At 42.3% G+C, this 17,531-nt stretch overlaps 1 protein-coding gene across 1 annotated transcript in view; it reads left to right on the top strand.

Moving 5' to 3' along the window:
- The first annotated feature begins 232 nt into the window (after window positions 1–232).
- LOC132875832 (carotenoid-cleaving dioxygenase, mitochondrial-like) overlaps window positions 233–17,531 on the top strand; it is a 35,682-nt gene continuing 18,383 nt past the window's right edge. The window contains exons 1-2 of the mRNA XM_060912931.1: window positions 233–413; window positions 2,590–2,679. Of these exons, the coding sequence (XP_060768914.1) occupies window positions 407–413; window positions 2,590–2,679 (97 nt within the window). The 5' untranslated portion in view covers window positions 233–406. The remainder of the gene's footprint in view (window positions 414–2,589; window positions 2,680–17,531) is intronic.

Raw genomic sequence — 17,531 nt, forward strand, 5'->3', positions numbered from 1 at the left:
GTAAGTAAATGGTCCCGCCCCCCTTTGAATGTGGTCACATGGTCACATTTGTTTACTGTTTCTTAGAAACGGGGTGGCTCGTCTTACCCTCTGGCTCATCTTACCCCGCTCTCCCCTACTGAGCACAAGCGTGTTTAACTACCAGATCAAGTTCTAAACCTGTTTTTGATGCAATTTATTGTTTGGTAATTTAAAATAAAAACTTTTATGAAAATGTGAGCCCCTGCTCTAAAGGGCTGAGACATGGTTATTTTTATTACCAGGAAGTGGCCCAGTTACAAGCATGTTTACATAAGTCGACCAAAGATTGCACTCCTGCTCCAGAGCAAAGCAAAGGCATTTGATCTTCAGCTGCTGTTTTCTTTTTTTATGCTTTCACTTTTGGTTAAAATAGTTACAGATAGCCATGATAGGTAAGTCTGGTCTTTACATTTTGATTTGTGGTCATTTCTTTGTTCTTCAGTCTTCAGAATGTCAAATATGTTTATAGATATAGGATTATGTAATGGAACATCAGAATCTATTCATATATCTGTCCCTGTGCTAGTGCCAATGACTATGTCCTCATTTCACCACAGAGGTAACAGACAACAATTTTAAAGCACATTTGTATCTGATTGCTTAATGACAACAGAAGGTCTGCTGTGCATTGTAGCCACGCATTAGTTATAGTAATCAATGCCAAGTCATGCTGCATTACAGGATTGTTCTGCCCTTTTGTTAGGGTTAATTCTTTGTTCACATGTTGCAAGCACATTCAAACACACTGAAAGAGCTGAAAGAGATTTTGTGTTGTAGTTTTGATTGATGATTTGTCATGCTTAATAAGTGAATTAAAATAGAAGGAGTTGCATCGTGACAAATTCCAAAGATGTGCCGAACAACAACACATGGACAAAACGAGTCTTATTGACAGTATGGAGCCAAAAGAACTCCCAGAGTGGAGTCATGATCTGGATTTGCTATCTCCTCTTACATTTCCAGACATATACATACACTATATGGCCAAAAGTATGCAGACACCTGACCAATTACACCTGTATTTGCTTTTTTGGACATCCCATTCCGGATTCTAGTCATCCCTTTGTGCTAATACTAAATTATTCTTTGCACCACTCTTCTGAAAGGCTTTCCACTAGATTTTGGAGCATGACTATGGGGATTTTTGCCCATTCAGCCACAAGAGCATTAGTGAGATCAGACTCTGATGATGGGCGAGGAGGCTTGACATGCAGCCAGTGTTCTAATTCATCCCAGAGCTGTTCAGTGGGGCTGAGGTCAAGGCTCTGTGTAGGCTAATCAAGTTCTTCCACTGTTCTACTCAACCTTGGCAAGCCATGTTTTTATGTGCCTTGCTTTGCGCATAGAGGCACTGTCATAATGGAACAGGTTTGGGTTGGTCTCTTAGCTCCATTGAAGGGAATTCTTAATGCTACAGCATACAAAGATATTCTATACAATTGTGTGCTTCCAAATTTGTGGCAATATGGGTGTGATAGTCAGATGTCCACATACCTTTGGCTATACAGTGTACCTAGTGTGGCTTGAGTGCCTATACTTTATTTAAAAATTCATTCAAATCCCATGTACGCTTTTTACTAATGAATGTGTACAGAACCTGCAAATGTAAAAGAAGACATGTGATGTCATTCAAACCAATGTATATAGCTAATATTACAGTGACATTCCAGGGCCCTCATTGGCCTTCACAGTGCTTCCATTTTTTTTTTTACTGTGTGATTGGCAGTTAAAATAGGCATTTATGTTTAAGCATATAAGCACATATTTAAGTAAGAGTACAGTATTCCATAAACCTTCAAATTAGTACACTTTCCTTGCTAATGGAGCACTAAAATAAAAAAGAAAATCAATAGGCAGTAACAGAACCCCTACATGGTACATAGGTAGGGAAGTGTTAAAGATGCTAATGCCATGGAGTGGAATTTTTTTTTTTTTACCCTTCCTGATTAAGCATTTATACATCAGCATGCAGGACAAATAGAGCAATTTTACATGGAGAGCAAAGCAGATTATTATATTAAGTATCCATCCATCCATTATCTGTAGCCGCTTATCCTGTTCTACAGGGTCGCAGGCAAGTTGGAGCCTATCCCAGCTGACTATGGGCGAGAGGTGGGGTACACCCTGGGCAAGTCGCCAGGTTATTGCAAGGCTGACACATAGACACAAACAACCATTCACACTCACATTCACACCTACAATCAATTTAGAGACACCAATTAACCTAACCTGCATGTCTTTGGACTGTGAGGAAAACCAAAGCACCTAGAGGAAGCCCACACAGACACAACATGCATATTCCACACAGAAAGGCCCTCGCTGGCCGCTGGGCTCGAACCCAGGACCTTCTTGCTGTGAGGTGACAGCGCTAACCACTACACCACCATGCCGCCTATATTAAGTATCAAATCAATAAAATGTGATGTAATGTAATTTCACTTAACACTATCCCAGCTGCACAAAGAAATTGATGTTTGAATATTATGAGCTAATTTCTAAAGTAACACACGGTACTGGAATTGATATAGGACTGTTCTGTCTGTCTGACTTCTGTCTTTTCCTCCACAGCCCAACACATCCACTTCCGCTTTTTTCGCTCTGTCATCAGCAGCTCATCACCTTTCACCATATCTCATAGAAAGCCTCATCCATCAGCAGGTATAAAATCAAATTACATCTGCTATGTGTGCCATCTCTCTCTCTCTCTCTCTCTGAGAGTTGAGTCACTCCTGCCAGAGCTCTTTTCACAGAGAAAACTCATTTCACATTTAAATTCAACCTGTTCCATCCTTTCCATTATTACTAAAATGGATTCAGTAATATTACGGTACTTCATATGAACTGGGGTCACAGGCGCATCTAAAGACTAAGACAAAGAGAAGCAGTGCATGTTCCCCTGTAGAAACTTTTGTGGCTTTTGTGGTTGCCGTTACTCTTCTTGTGCTTTGATTCTTCCTGCACTCTCCTATCTGAATCTGTTTTTTTCTCTGCCTTGTTCTGTTTTCTACAGAAATATTATATATGCACGTTATTTTCTCCTCTCTGTGAGCACTTACTTGTTACTTTACTTTTCTCACCTTCAGTAGCTCCCAATATATTTTCATTATGCCTATCTGATACAGGCCCCATATTCCCCTGATAAAATTCAGACTAACAACTATGAATATCTTTATGAAACTTAGCTTGTTGGGGTCCACTGTGAACTCTAACACAACTTCATTTTACCTGATGTTCTTCCATTTTTTCATAGACTTTGCGCATCTTATCTTCTAACCACAATTGTTGTTTTTATGGGACAGCAGTGTCCAGTCTTATCCAGAAAGGGCCACTGTGAGTGCAAGTTTTCATTCCAGCTGCACAGAAGGCACACATCATATTCTATTGAAAGTCATGATTAACCACATTATTGCACTTACAAACTTGTTCTATATCATTGCAAGATAGCACTCCAAGGCATATCACATGCCCTTACCCACACTGGCCTTTTGTGCATAAGATCAGACACTCTTGGTCTAGTCAGTTTGTTGAACATCGGAAAAGGCTTTTGAATGATTTGGGTAATTTTCTACTTTATTATTATATAGTAATATACAGTCCTTAACTTAGGAACATTGTCCCGCCCTCTTTTTTTTCCAGGTTAGTATTTTACAAAGCTTTAACATTAATAAATTCCCCAAAAACTTGTTTATGCTTTCTTGAAGCATTCATAGCTTTTCAATCACTTGTGTCCACCAGAGTGTGCCTTCATGATTAATGCAGGCTCACAGCTACTACCAGCACTGAGGTGCTCGAAGGGCTCTCCCCATATATTCTTAGCTACTAAAACACTTGTAAGCTGAACTGCAGGAAAGTTCCCTACATTTCCACAGGTATAACTTGCCAAGAACACATGCTTGAGTAGCTTACACTGTTATTCATTCAGTAATCCTGTGTAAAGATAGATTTTGGATAATTTGTAATCATGGAATAAGTGAAAGAATGACATTTTACTGGAGAGTCTCAGATAAGGGGCAGATAAAATAATTTTATATCTCATCTCATTATCTCTAGCCGCTTTATCCTTCTACAGGGTCGCAGGCAAGCTGGAGCTTATCCCAGCTGACTATGGGCGAAAGGCGGGGTACACCCTGGACAAGTCGCCAGGTCATCACAGGGCTGACACATAGACACAGACAACCATTCACACTCACACCTACGGTCAATTTAGAGTCACCAGTTAACCTAACCTGCATGTCTTTGGACTGTGGGGGAAACCGGAGCACCCAGAGGAAACCCACGCGGACACGGGGAGAACATGCAAACTCCACACAGAAAGGCCCTCGCCAGCCCCGGGGCTCGAACCCAGGACCTTCTTGCTGTGAGGTGACAGCGCTAACCACTACGCCACCGTGCTGCCTAATTTTATATCATTTTAAGATATTAAATAAACCTGTTACCCATTAATATCTTCCTTTGCAATGTAATATGTGTGCTTTCAGTTAAGATATTAAAAATTGTTAGAGTGTAGTGCATCTGGTGTTTATCTGGGGTTTTAAAAAGTGCACTTACATCTGAATATTCTCTGAAAGAAATAACGAGTCTCATATTTCAATCTTTGAGTGAAGTTGTGTAAATGTTTGCATAAACCAGACTGATCTAAAAAAAATTCCCCCAGATTTAGAAAAGTTTGAGAAAAACTGATTTTCTTCATATTCTCTTGTGTACGTTGATCACCCGAAAAGTGCACAGTGTGTTCTCAACAGCTCATTTGCATTCAGTGAAGCTCACAAAACTCCATAAAAGTTAAAGCACATGGAGGGCTGGAAACATGATAGGACTACTAAACAGTGAAAGAAAAGGCAGAAAGGCAGATGTGTGTGGTTTTTATTTATTTATGCTTGCAGTGGGGCAGCACGGTGGTGTAGTGGTTAGCGCTGTTGCCTTACAGCAAGAAGGTCCGGGTTCGAGCCCCGTGTCCGCGAGGGCCTTTCTGTGCGGAGTTTGCATGTTCTCCCCGTGTCCATGTGGGTTTCCTCCGGGTGCTCCGGTTTCCCCCACAGTCCAAAGACATGCAAGTTAGGTTAACTGGTGACTCTAAATTGTCTGTGTCTGTGTGTCAGCCCTAAACCGGCTAGTGGCCTAGTGGTAGCGTGTCCGCCTCCCGATCGGGAGATCGTGAGTTCTATTCACAGTCGGGTCATACCAAAGACCATCATAAAAATGGTACCTACATCTGGCAAGGCACACTGCAATACAGATGCGAATGGGGAGTTAAAATCTCGTGGTTACCAGAGGACTAGCCCCCCACTGTAACCCTAGCTATGTAATAGGTGAGAGGCTGAGGGCTGCGGAAACAGAGATTGGCGTCGCCTGATGCGCCACATGGCGCGGGAAGGACTTTAACTTAACTTAATGTCTCAGCCCTATGATGACCTGGCGACTTGTCCAGGGTGTACCCCACCTTTCGCCCGTAGTCAGCTGGGATAGGCTCCAGCTTGCCTGCGACCCTGCAGAACAGGATAAAGCAGCTAGAGATAATGAGATAAGATGAGATGCTTGCAGTGTAACAGTATCTGAAAAAGTTGTGAGACAAATTACAGAAAAGGTGAAAAAGGTGTCAATTAAGTGAGCTCAAAAGAAAATAGTGTGACATGAAAATGGAACAGAAAGAAAGATCACTATATTAATACAGTGCCATTTTTTGTCATAATTAAATTAGTAGTTTCATTTGTCTTAATTTGTGGGTTTGTGTTGGCTCATTTTTTTTCTTTATTTTTCTTATTGTTTTAATTAATGCCAATCATATAAAATGACTGCATTTCAGAAAAAACCTCAATGGTATTCTTAGTCCCTGTCCTAATGAACTAACACAAGGATGTGTTTAAATCACTGTTGATAAAGGCATCTGCTAAATGCTGTAAATGGAAATGAACAAACAATTTAAACTCAATATTATAATCCATATATGTGACCCTCCATTACAAAACCAGTCACATGTGTCAATTTTTTTTTTCAAAATTGAGTTATTGTGATTTCATGAAAGGCCATTAAAACGTTTGCCAATGATGCATAGATCAAGAAAACTGATCCCTATATCACTGAGATATGGGCATTTGAAGTAATGTTGCTTTTTGTTAACAGTCAGAAATGGAGAAATCTGCTCATAAAGTTTACTACACAAACACCTTAGCAATGCATACTTCAAAAAAGATATGGAAGTGAAATTTGGGGCATATATTTATTTTGGCTTCACAGATGTATACACTGACTTTTTTCACTGTACCTTTTTAGGAACAGGTTATTAACATATTTACAAAATGGAAGGATGGAGGGTTTTTTTTTTTTTACAGGATTTTCTCCCTTGCATCATCCATGTATTCCTCCCTCAGTCAACAGTTCAAAAGTTCCAAAGTTCTAAAGTTCCTTGAAAATCCTGTCTATAGTTCATGTATAACAACAAAAGACCCCCCCCAACCCCTTGTAGTCATACCCATGACCATGCTTGCTTCTGCAGCCATGCCCATGTCCTGATCCACAACCATTACCTCAACTTCTATCCTGTCCTTCTTGTCCTTTATCTACCTGCACCTGTATCTCTTCATCCTCTGACCCATCTGGAAGCAGCACATCTGCTTCAGGAAACATTATGCCCATGTAGGTCTCAGGACCAAAGCCTTGGATGTGTTTGTAGAGATACCGTTGCCTAGTGGAAGTCCAGGTGATGGAAGTGTGACTGGATGACCACCTGGCTCATTTCTTTGGGTACAAAAAGTTGATAGCACAGTGTTCCATCAGGCTTGATCTGGCATATGCACCTGGAAAAACGACAAGTTCATTGAGCTGTAGGAAACCAATGTAACAAAAGATATCAGGCCTATTTCACTAAATTTAGTCGAATGTGTCATGTGTAGCCATTGTAGGCACTCCGCATCACAACCCATGTTTGTCAATTTAAAAAATAAAAGGGCATGGAACATAAAGGTGGGTGGCACGGTGGTGTAGTGATTAGCACTATCGCCTCACAGCAAGAAGGTTCTGGGTTTGAGCCTAGCGGCTGGCAAGGGCCTTTCTGTGTGGAGTTTGCATGTTCTCCCCATGTCTGCGTGGGTTTCCTCCGGTTTCCCCCATAGTCCAAAGACATGCAAGTTAGGTTAATTAGTGGCTCTAAATTGACCGTAGATGTGAGCGTGAATGGTTGTTTGTCTCTGTGTCAGCCCTGTGATAACCTGGCAACTTGTCCAGGGTGTATCCCCAGTGGTCGAGTTGTAAACTCAAACCAGGGAGGATAGTGAAATTTTTAGTCGCGTGTCGACCCATCGGTCGGTCCATCGGTGGGAAACTGGTTTGCTTTTAGGAGGGTTTGCACACAACGTAGGTCTGTGGACCTTGTTCAATTACCAGACATACAGTATTTTGTGCTGATAAAGTGTGTAGTACACACTGTGTACCCTTTTTATTGTTGTAAAAAACATAATACACTGGTATTTTACTGTAAAACATGCACAGTGTGGATGTCATGTGTCATATTTAGTCAGTCTCCTGGCTGACATACCTACCACATTCTCCATATTAGGGTGAAATGCAGATGACAAATTTGAAGTGTAACTTCATAGTCATGGTAGGCTCCTTTTAAATCGTTTGGTAAATAATTTATTAAAACCTCAGCAGGCAATGTAAATGAACAACTGAATCTTTTCATATCAAGTCAATACAATTTTTATTCAAAGCTGAACATTGGGAACATTGAGTTAAATACAGAGGTAGTTAGGTAACCAATAAGCTAAAACAAGCAACAGTAAATTGTAAATCAGCCTTACATGTTGTGACCGTCTCTCTAATGAGGCAATGAAGCCTTCAAAACTGCTAGTGTCATTTATTTTAGCCTTCCTGTCTTGAATAACACTTTTTGTTGCCTGAAGAATAACAAATGAACGTCCAGGCTGATTAAATTAATGGCCTTATACAAGAAATCAAAGCTAACATGAACCTGAGTAAGCTATCGATTGCTAGCTAGACTCCAAACTAACATTCATTATGATAGTTGTGTTGTTATCCGCCGCCCACAAATTAGGCTACATATCGGTAACTTTACAGCATGATAGTGGGCTCACAGAAAGTGTGACTGATATTCGTAATTCTTGACTAACCTCCTGAAATGTTTTTTCTTGTGATCTTAAATCCGAACTTGCTTAGGTCTTGCTGTCCACTCCACTTGGCCATGATGCTGCAATCTGCTGCTGTCACTGACGCCGAATGAAATAAAAAATAACGGAACCCCAACTGAATGTCACCTCCTCAAACGCTTCGCTTGCGCGTGCCCTCTTCTCGCGGTAGCTTATTGTATGCTCAGTTTCATCAAAGCTACGTGGAATGACATTTCTAATTCCAATGTTAAATAGAAGTAATGTCCACATTTATTGATAAAATTGCTCAAGGGAAGGGAGGGGGAATGCACGTTTTAGAGGGGGGATGATTTTGACCATTTTTTATTCCGGGGGGATGGCATCCCCCCCATCCCCCCTCAACTCGAGTACAGTGTATCCCACCTCTCACCCTGGAGAGGCTCCAGCTTGCCTACAACCCTGTAGAACAGGATAAACGGCTACAGATGATGGATGGATGGATGGATGGATGGATGGATGGATGGATGGATGGATGGATGGAAAATAAAGGCCTATCTGTGTCTGTACACATTAATTACATGTCAGTTCTTTGTTCAATATTTGGAATTGAATGTGACTAAAACATCTTGTCCTAGTTTATGGTTGCTTACTTTTTTTTTATATGTGCCTTCAGTGCTATGCATCATCCACATAATCATTTTAATTGGCCTCCTTCAGTCTCGAAGACTATGGACTACACACTTTTGAGTGGCTATTAAGCCAATTTTGGCATGACAGTCTCTGCCACAGTTAGGGCATAGAAACTGTGTTGAAGGCAAAGGTAGCTGGGTGCGCTTCTTTCTCAGCTGTCTTTTCTCATCAACTCTTTGTCTAGAGGAAGACTCAAAATAGTCAATACTGGTCTTCACTGCTTGCTTCCATGAGACTCTGTCAGCGGCTTGCTTTTCCCAAGTGTTGGTGTTGATGTTGACGGCCTTCAGATCATGTTTACAAACATCCTTAAACCGTAGCTTTGGCCTGCCAGTCGGGCGCTTTCCTTCAGCAAGCTTGCCATAGAGAAGATCTTTTGGTATTCTACCATCGTTCATGCGGACAACGTGCCCCAGCCAGCGCAAGCGTCTTTGTTTGATGGTGGCATACATGCTGATGGTCCCAGCTCTCTCAAGTACGATGTTGTTTGGTACTTTGTCTTTCCAGGTGATACCCAAGATGCTACGAAGACATCTCATATGGAAGCTATTCAATCGTCTTTCTTGGTATGTATGTAAGGTCCATGACTCGCAACCGTATAGTAAGGTACTCACAACACAAGCTCTGTAGACTTGTATCTTGGCGTAATCGGACAGGTATTTGTTTTCCCACACTCTCTTTGTAAGCCTTGACATTGTTGTAGATGCTTTGCCAATACGCTTGCTTATCTCTGCATCTAGTGATAAAGTATCAGATATTGAAGAGCCTGGATGCACAAAGTCATGAACAACTAGTTCATAGTCAGCAATTTTGATTGAGGGTGGGCAATCTACATCTTGCCTCATAACTTGGGTTTTTTTCAGGCTGATGACGAGACCAAAATCTTGGCACACGGAACTGAAGGAATCAATTAGTTTTTGCAGATCTTCTTCTGAATGAGTGGTGATAGCAGCATCGTCAGCAAAGAGAAATTCTCTGAGGTGGGGTTTACATTAGACCGTATCAGCGGATCATCAGATTAACGTTTTTAAAACGATTAGTGTGCACACAGCAACACCAATACACGATTCGCGTGCACACAGCAACACCAATACACGGATACGCTCGGCTCCGCAGACATCCTGCGCTCCAAATCACTCCGCCCTGAACAGCGAGTGCCCTCTGGAGGGTGCGCACTTCGGCCCTGCGCAGCTCACAGAGCGCGCGAGTGAAGTGCACGAGCCACGATTCGGGACTGAGCTGCTGTGTGTGTGATCCCAGTGCATATCACTTACCACTTGCAAGTGGAAGGATGGCAAGCCTAAAGACAATCATAACTACACAATGGGCAGTATTTGCATCAGTATTTGCAGTATTTTCATACTTTTATACTCTTTAATGAAAGGTGATACAAGACGGAAGTCCGCGCCGTTTTTTAGCAGTCGCGTCACATGACCAACGCCAGCGAATCAGGAAGGTGGATGTCACAGTGACGTTGTCCAATGACGACGCCAGCTAGAGCTCAGCACAGCGTATCCGCGTATCTCAATGTTTACACAGCACCGGACCAGACACGATCTAGATTAAATACGTGGACCCTGGCGGATTCCCGTTTCCCGGCGTTTCCAGGCGGTTTAATATAAACGGACAGTGCATCCGCGAAGAAAACGAGACAGATACGGTCTAATGTAAACTTGGCCTGAGACATCTCACTTGAAGTTTGGTTAGAGCTTTCAGACGGGAGAGATTAAAGAGCTTTCCATCTGATCCGGTGTGTATGCCTTCAGTAAACGATCCAAATGCCTGTTTCAGCAGTACGGAAAAGAAAATCCCAAATAATGTGGGAGCAAGTACGCATCCCTGTTTGACTCCTTTTCGAATGACAAAGGGGTCAGACGTTGAACCATCAAAGACAATTGTGCCATGGGTATTGTCGTGGAAAGACTTGATAATATTGAGAAGTAGGGGAGGGCAACCAATCTTATCCAAGATCTCAAACAAGCCAGCACGACTGACAAGATCGAATGCTTTAGTTAGATCAATGAATGCAATAAAGAGCGATCTACGCTGTTCTCTACATTTCTCTTGAAGTTGTCTAAGAGAGAACACCATGTCGATAGTCGATCTGTTTCCTCTAAAACCACACTGAGATTCTGGATACACTCTTTCAGCAAGAACCTGTAGTCTTTTCAGCACTACTCTGGCAAACACTTTGCCAACAGTGCTTAAAAGGGATATCCCACGGTAGTTGTTGCAGTCACTCCTGTCACCTTTGTTCTTATAAAGTGTGATAATGTTGGTGTCACGCATGTCCTGAGGAATGACTCCTTCGCCCCAGCATAAACAAAGGATCTCATGTAACTCGGCTAGCAGAATGTTGTTGGTGCAGCATTTCAGAATTTCAGGGGATATGCCATTTTTACCGGGGGCTTTTCCAGAGGCAAGTGACTTTATTGCCTTGTTTACATCATCCAGATCTGGCTCTCTGTCAAGGTCTACTAGCACTGGTAGTCTTTCTATTGAGGTATTTCACCTGACATCACAGGGTCACATGACGCCCCGGTGTCCGCCATTTTGGACGTCAAGCTAGCTAATGTCAACAACAGTAGCTGGTATGTTACTGTAGCAATGTTTACGTTCAGTCATTTGGATGACTGTTAAAACCTTTCAGTCTCAAGTTTTTCCTTTACTGGATTTACTAGTTTATTGAGCTAGCGCGCTAGCTCGGGCAGGCTGGGAGCTAGCGCGCTAGCTCGGGCAGGCTGGGAGCTAGCGCGCTAGCTCGGGCAGGTTGGGAGCTAGCGCGCTAGCTCGGGCAGGCTGGGAGCTAGCGCGCTAGCTCGGGCAGGCTAGTGCGCGCCGGCTGCCGGCAGGCTAGCACGCGCTAGCTCCCAGCTTGCCCGAGTGTGCTAGCTCAGTAAACTAGTAAAGGAAAAACTTGAGACTGAAAGGTTTTAACAGTCATCCAAATGACTGAACGTAAACATTGCTACAGTAACATACCAGCTACTGTTGTTGACATTAGCTAGTGCTAACAGTGCACTACTAGTGCACTGCTACAACTACACTGACCCTAATAATACAGTTCTTAGTCATTGCCTGGTAACAGCAAATTTATAACGGGCCATGTCTCAACAGACTAAGAAGTTATTTCAATGACATTTAATAACATTTTGTTTATCCTGAGGACCGAAAGTAAATGAAAATGTGAACAAACCTTAGCTGTAATCAGATGGCGACCACCGGCTCCAGGGACGACCCACTGATGTAGGCATGTTACCCAGCCTGACACAAAATATTTGTAGGCATCCAAACTTGTATATGCTTTCAGATCAATACCTGTGTATGGCGATGGGTTTTTAACGACATAGGTATACAGATCATGTGGGCCGAAGTCAGGTAAAGACGAGGGCTTCGTGTACTTCCATACGTCAGTGAACAATCCTGGTGGAAGCAGGTAAAGGTCGTTCTCTAAGCCTGCTAACCTCAATTTTTGCAAATACCTCTCCCTCTGCTCGCCCTGTAAATGCCCTACATCGCTGGACAGTGAAGGTGTTTTCTGCATCTCGCTCCTTTTTCTTTTATGTTTTTCGTTTGTCGCCTTCCTCGCATTCAAACTGATTCGAGCCGTGCCGTCCAAAATGGCAGCATCACATGACTTGGTCACATGAGTGAAATACCTCAATAGCATTCAATGCACCTTCATTTATCACAGTCTCTTTTCCATAAAGATCGGAATAGTGTTCCACCCAGCATTCCATCTGTTTCTCTCTGTCCTGTATGACTTCTCCTGCCAAAGTTTTTAGAGGGGCAGTCGACTTCTTTGTGGGGCCAAACGCCTTCTTGATACCATTATACATTTCTTTGACATTTCCAGTGTCTGCAGCTTTTTGTATTTTGGAACAGAGTTGAACCCAGTACTTGTTTGCACAATGCTTTGCTGTTTGTCTGCTGCGTGCTGATCCTAAAACTTGAAGATTTTCCTTGTTGGGGGTGTTTTTGTAAGATAATAGTGCTTGTCTCTTCTCTTCTATGAGTGGTAGTATCTCCTCTGAGTAAGCTTCGAACCAATCAGGATATTTATTTTGCTTTTTACCAAAGGCTTCTAAGGCAGAGTTGTAGAGAACGTTCCTAAAATGCTCCCAACGCTTGCAGGCAGAGTTGGTAGCTGTGCTGAGTAGAGCACTTTCCAATAATGATGTGAATTTCTGGACCTTTTCTGGATCACGTGTGTTAGTTGTGTTAATATGAGATAGACACTTCTTTTTTGCATGATGAAGCTTTTTAGAGATTAGCTTCACTTTGCTGCAAACTAAAGAGTGGTCAGTATCGCAATCAGCGCTGTGGTATGAGCGAGTGAGCTTGACGCATTGTAAGTCCTTCCTCCGAGTCAGAATCAAATCGAGTTGATGCCAATGTTTAGAACGGGGATGCCTCCACGAGACCCTGTGATGTGGTTTAGTGTTGAAATAGGTGTTAGTAACACAGAGATTATGCAGGCAGCATAGTTCAAGCAGCCGTTGACCATTTTCATTTAGCCTTCCTACGCCAAAGTGACCCAGACAGTTTGGCCACGAGTGTTGATCTTTACCAACTCTAGCGTTAAAGTCACCTACAATGAAGATTTTATTAGTGCTGGAGATCTTTTTGATGGCTACACTGAGTTCATCAAAAAAATGGTCTTTAGCATCACCAGTAGAAGACATTGTTGGAGCATAAGAGTTGATGATTGTCACTAACCCAACAGATGTCTGTAGCTGCAGGGACAAGATACGTTCGCTACCTTCTTGTGGAGGAATAATGGACCCTAACAAGTTGTTTCTGACTGCAAAACCAACACCATATTCTCTCGTGCTCCCTGATGGACGACCTTGCCAGAAAAAAATATACTCTTTTTCCCTGATAGAGCCTGAGTTAAGTAGTCTAGTTTCCTGAAGGGCAACAATATCCAACTGTAGTTTGCATAGTTCCAGATCTATCACGGCAGTCTTTCGAGCATCACATATTGCATTTAGGTCTTCGGTCAGGCCAGGTGTCATTGTCCTGACATTCCAAGTGCCCAGTTTAAGAGTGTGTGATTTATGTTTTCCTTTGTTTGTGCCTGGTGGTAGTTTTGTGATCCGCTGTTCGGTATTATCCTAGACCTCGTCCACCTTACGAGGCAGGCAGATCATGACGAGACAGCACCTAATTGACTGGGGGCTGCCCAGCTTGAAGCGGGTGGTAGCTGTCTAATGAGGCTCAACAGCCTTTCCCACCGTCGGAAGAAGCCCCTGGCGCCTAGCTCTATGTCAATCGAGCCGTGACTTATAACCGGTAGACTGCTGCTTCCCGTGTTGTGCCTACGCTGTTATAGCGAAGATGGAGTGTCCTCTCCAGTGTGCAGGGCCTGGGTAGGAAATTCGGGAGACTGACTGTTACCCAGGCAGAAAGACTCCCCTCTCCACGTTGATGGGTGGTCCAAAGGAAAGGAGTACACCAGTACGTTATGGGTCCAGCAACGTCGCAGGAGTTGTCAGAGGGATTCTGTGCACAGAAACCAACTGCCAATGGGACTCCGGCTCCAGATTTACTGTATCCTCGGGGTTTACTCCCAAAGCCTTTCCCACAAAAGGGTATGCCCGCATGGCAGCGGAGGTTTGAGATTGGAGTCTTCCCTCTCCTAGATGAGCTGCCCGCCAAGGCTATCGAACCCCATCTGTCCGTGAGATGTCGTTCCCTGACAGGGGAGGCTAGGGTGTGCTAACGCTTGCCCAAGACGTACACCCAGGCTAGTGGAGGGAAGGAGGTGTCTTACTTCTCCATTCTAGACCGGCTCCAAGCTGGGTCTAGCCACTGGGTCTAGCCACTGCCCAAATCATCCACATAGTGCATATAAATCCATCCATCCATCATCCATAACTGCTTATCCAGTGCAGGGTTGTGAGCCTATCCCAGCTGACTATGGGCGAGAGGTGGGATACACCCTGGACAAGTCTCCAGATCATCACAGGGCTCAGTGCATATAAATGTAATGATGTAATGTTAGGCTTCTGTAAGACATCAAAATGTATACTCATTCATGAAATTTATGGTGATTCCCATCATGTTTATTATGCCCCTCAAAATAACAACTTCCACAGCATACAAAAGAAAGCTCATAGGAATTGCCCACAAGATATAAAAATGTGAATCACTACATTTTGAAGCTTTCTCCCACTGGCATTGATGGTATATCCACCACAAGCAGTACTTTCCATGTCCAACTCGAAATCTTTTTTTTGATCATGTCAAAGTCATCCTCAAATTAATCTTTATTGTAAGTGATATCAGTTATAATATCCTCTTCCCAAGGTTGTGTGAAGAAATCCACTACTAAATTGCTCAAACTTTAACTTAACTAATTTTAAGAACTTTGCAATTTCTTCCACCATGGTTCATACAGGAATGATCTATAAGAAGGCTTCTGATTGGTTGCACTGCTCCTTCACATATGTAGTTTGCAACACAGCCAATCAGAAGCCTTTATATAGATCATACCTGGCAACAAGGAGATTAATCCCATAATACAAATTTTGTTTACACAAAGATGACTTTGTTTTATACCATTTTATTGGCTACTCGTTGAAATTACATCAAAATGAATGCAGTGAGTAGTGAGATAAATAGAGATTTAAGGCTTTTGCCTTCCAATATGGTTGCTGCTCACTAGTCATGACAGCAGTGAGATGGATTGAGTCTTTTTCCCCTAGTGTCCTGACACATGTATGGCGGTGCTTGAGAGTTTGTGAACCCTTTAGAATTTTTTATATTTCTGCATAAATATGACCTAAAACATCATCAGATTTTCACACAAGTCCTAAAAGTAGATAATGAGAACCCAGTTAAACAAATGAGACAAAAATATTATACTTGGTCATTTATTTATTGAGGAAAATGATCTAATATTACATATCTGTGAGTAGCAAAACTATGTGAACCTCTAGGATTAGCAGTTAATTTGAAGGTGAAATTAGAGTCAGGTGTTTTCAATCAATGGGATGACAATCAGGTATGAGTGGGCACCCTGTTTTATTTAAAGAACAGGGCTCTATCAAAGTCTGATCTTCACAACACATGTTTGTGGAAGTGTATCATGGTACAAAAAAAAGGAGATTTCTGAGGACCTCAGAAAAAGCATTGTTGATGCTCACCAGGCTGGAAAAGGTTACAAAATCATCTCTAAAGAGTTTGGACTCCACCAATTCACAGTCAGACAGACTGTGTACAAATGGAGGAAATTCAAGACCATTGTTACCCTCCCCAGGAGTGGTCAACCAACAAAGATCACTCCAAGAGCAAGGCGTGTAATAGTCGGCGAGGTCACAAAGGACCCCAGGGTAACTTCTAAGCAACTGAAGGCCTCTCTCACATTGGCTAATGTTAATGTTCATGAGTCCACCATCAGGAGAACACTGAACAAGAATGGTGTGTATGGCAGGGTTGCAAGAAGAAAGCCACTGCTCTCCAAAAAGAACATTGCTGCTTGTCTGCAGTTTGCTAAATATCATGTGGACAAGCCAGAAGGCAATTGGAAAAATGTTTTGTGGATGGATGAGACCAGAATAGAACATTTTGGTTTAAATGTGAAGCATTATGTTTGGAGAAAGGAAAACACTGCATTCCAGCATAAGAACCTTATCCCATCTGTGAAACATGGTGGTGGTAGTATCATGGTTTGGGCCTGTTTTGCTGCATCTGGGCCAGGACAGCTTGCCATCATTGATGAAACAGTGAATTCTGAATTATACCAGCGAATTCTAAAGGAAAATGTCAGGACATCTGTCCATGAACTGAATCAGGAGAAGGTGTGTCATGCAGCAAGACAACAACCCTAAGCACACAAGTCATTCTACCAAAGAATGGTTAAAGAAGAATAAAGTTAATGTTTTGGAATGGCCAAGTTAAAGTCCTGACCTTAATCCAATCGAAATGTTGTGGAAGGACCTGAAGCGAGCAGTTCATGTGAGGAAACCCACCAACATCCCAGAGTTGAAGCTGTTCTGTACGGAGGAATGGGCTAAAATTCCTCCAAGCCGGTGTGCAGGACTGATCAACAGTTACCAGAAACGTTTAGTTGCAGTTATTGCTGCACAAGGGGGTCACACCAGATACTGAAAGCAAAGGTTCACATACTTTTGCCACTCACACATATGTAATATTGGATCATTTTCCTCAATAAATAAATGACCAAGTATAATATTTTTGTCTCATTTGTTTAACTGGGTTCTCTTTATCTACTTTTAGGACTTGTGTGAAAATCTGATGATGCTTTAGGTCATATTTATGCAGAAATATAGACAATTCTAAAGGGTTCACAAACTTTCAAGCACCACTGTATTTTAAGGATGTTCATGTGGTTGCTGAGCTGTGGTTAAATCCTACTTTAGTCTGCTATTATAATTAGATTTTTGTTCTTTTGCTGACATGATTGACCTGATTATATTATCTTAATTGGCCAGAGATCACTGGCATACCATGACATGCTGTAGCTGAACCAAGTCACACAGTTTTAATAAAAAGGCAGGTTTTCTAAGAGGAATAGGAGCAGATTGTTTCAGTGTCTGTAGAACATACACATATGTACACGGAAGATTCACACATGTTCTGATATAGAAACAAAATACTTTTTTTGTATTAGTGGGGAAAAACATTCCAAAAGTGTCTTGATATTAACCCCTTGCTGTATGAATAAAGAGATGACATACTTTAAAACTGTTG

Source organism: Neoarius graeffei, chromosome 28 (genome assembly GCF_027579695.1).
Source record: "Neoarius graeffei isolate fNeoGra1 chromosome 28, fNeoGra1.pri, whole genome shotgun sequence".
Lineage (NCBI taxonomy): Eukaryota > Metazoa > Chordata > Actinopteri > Siluriformes > Ariidae > Neoarius > Neoarius graeffei.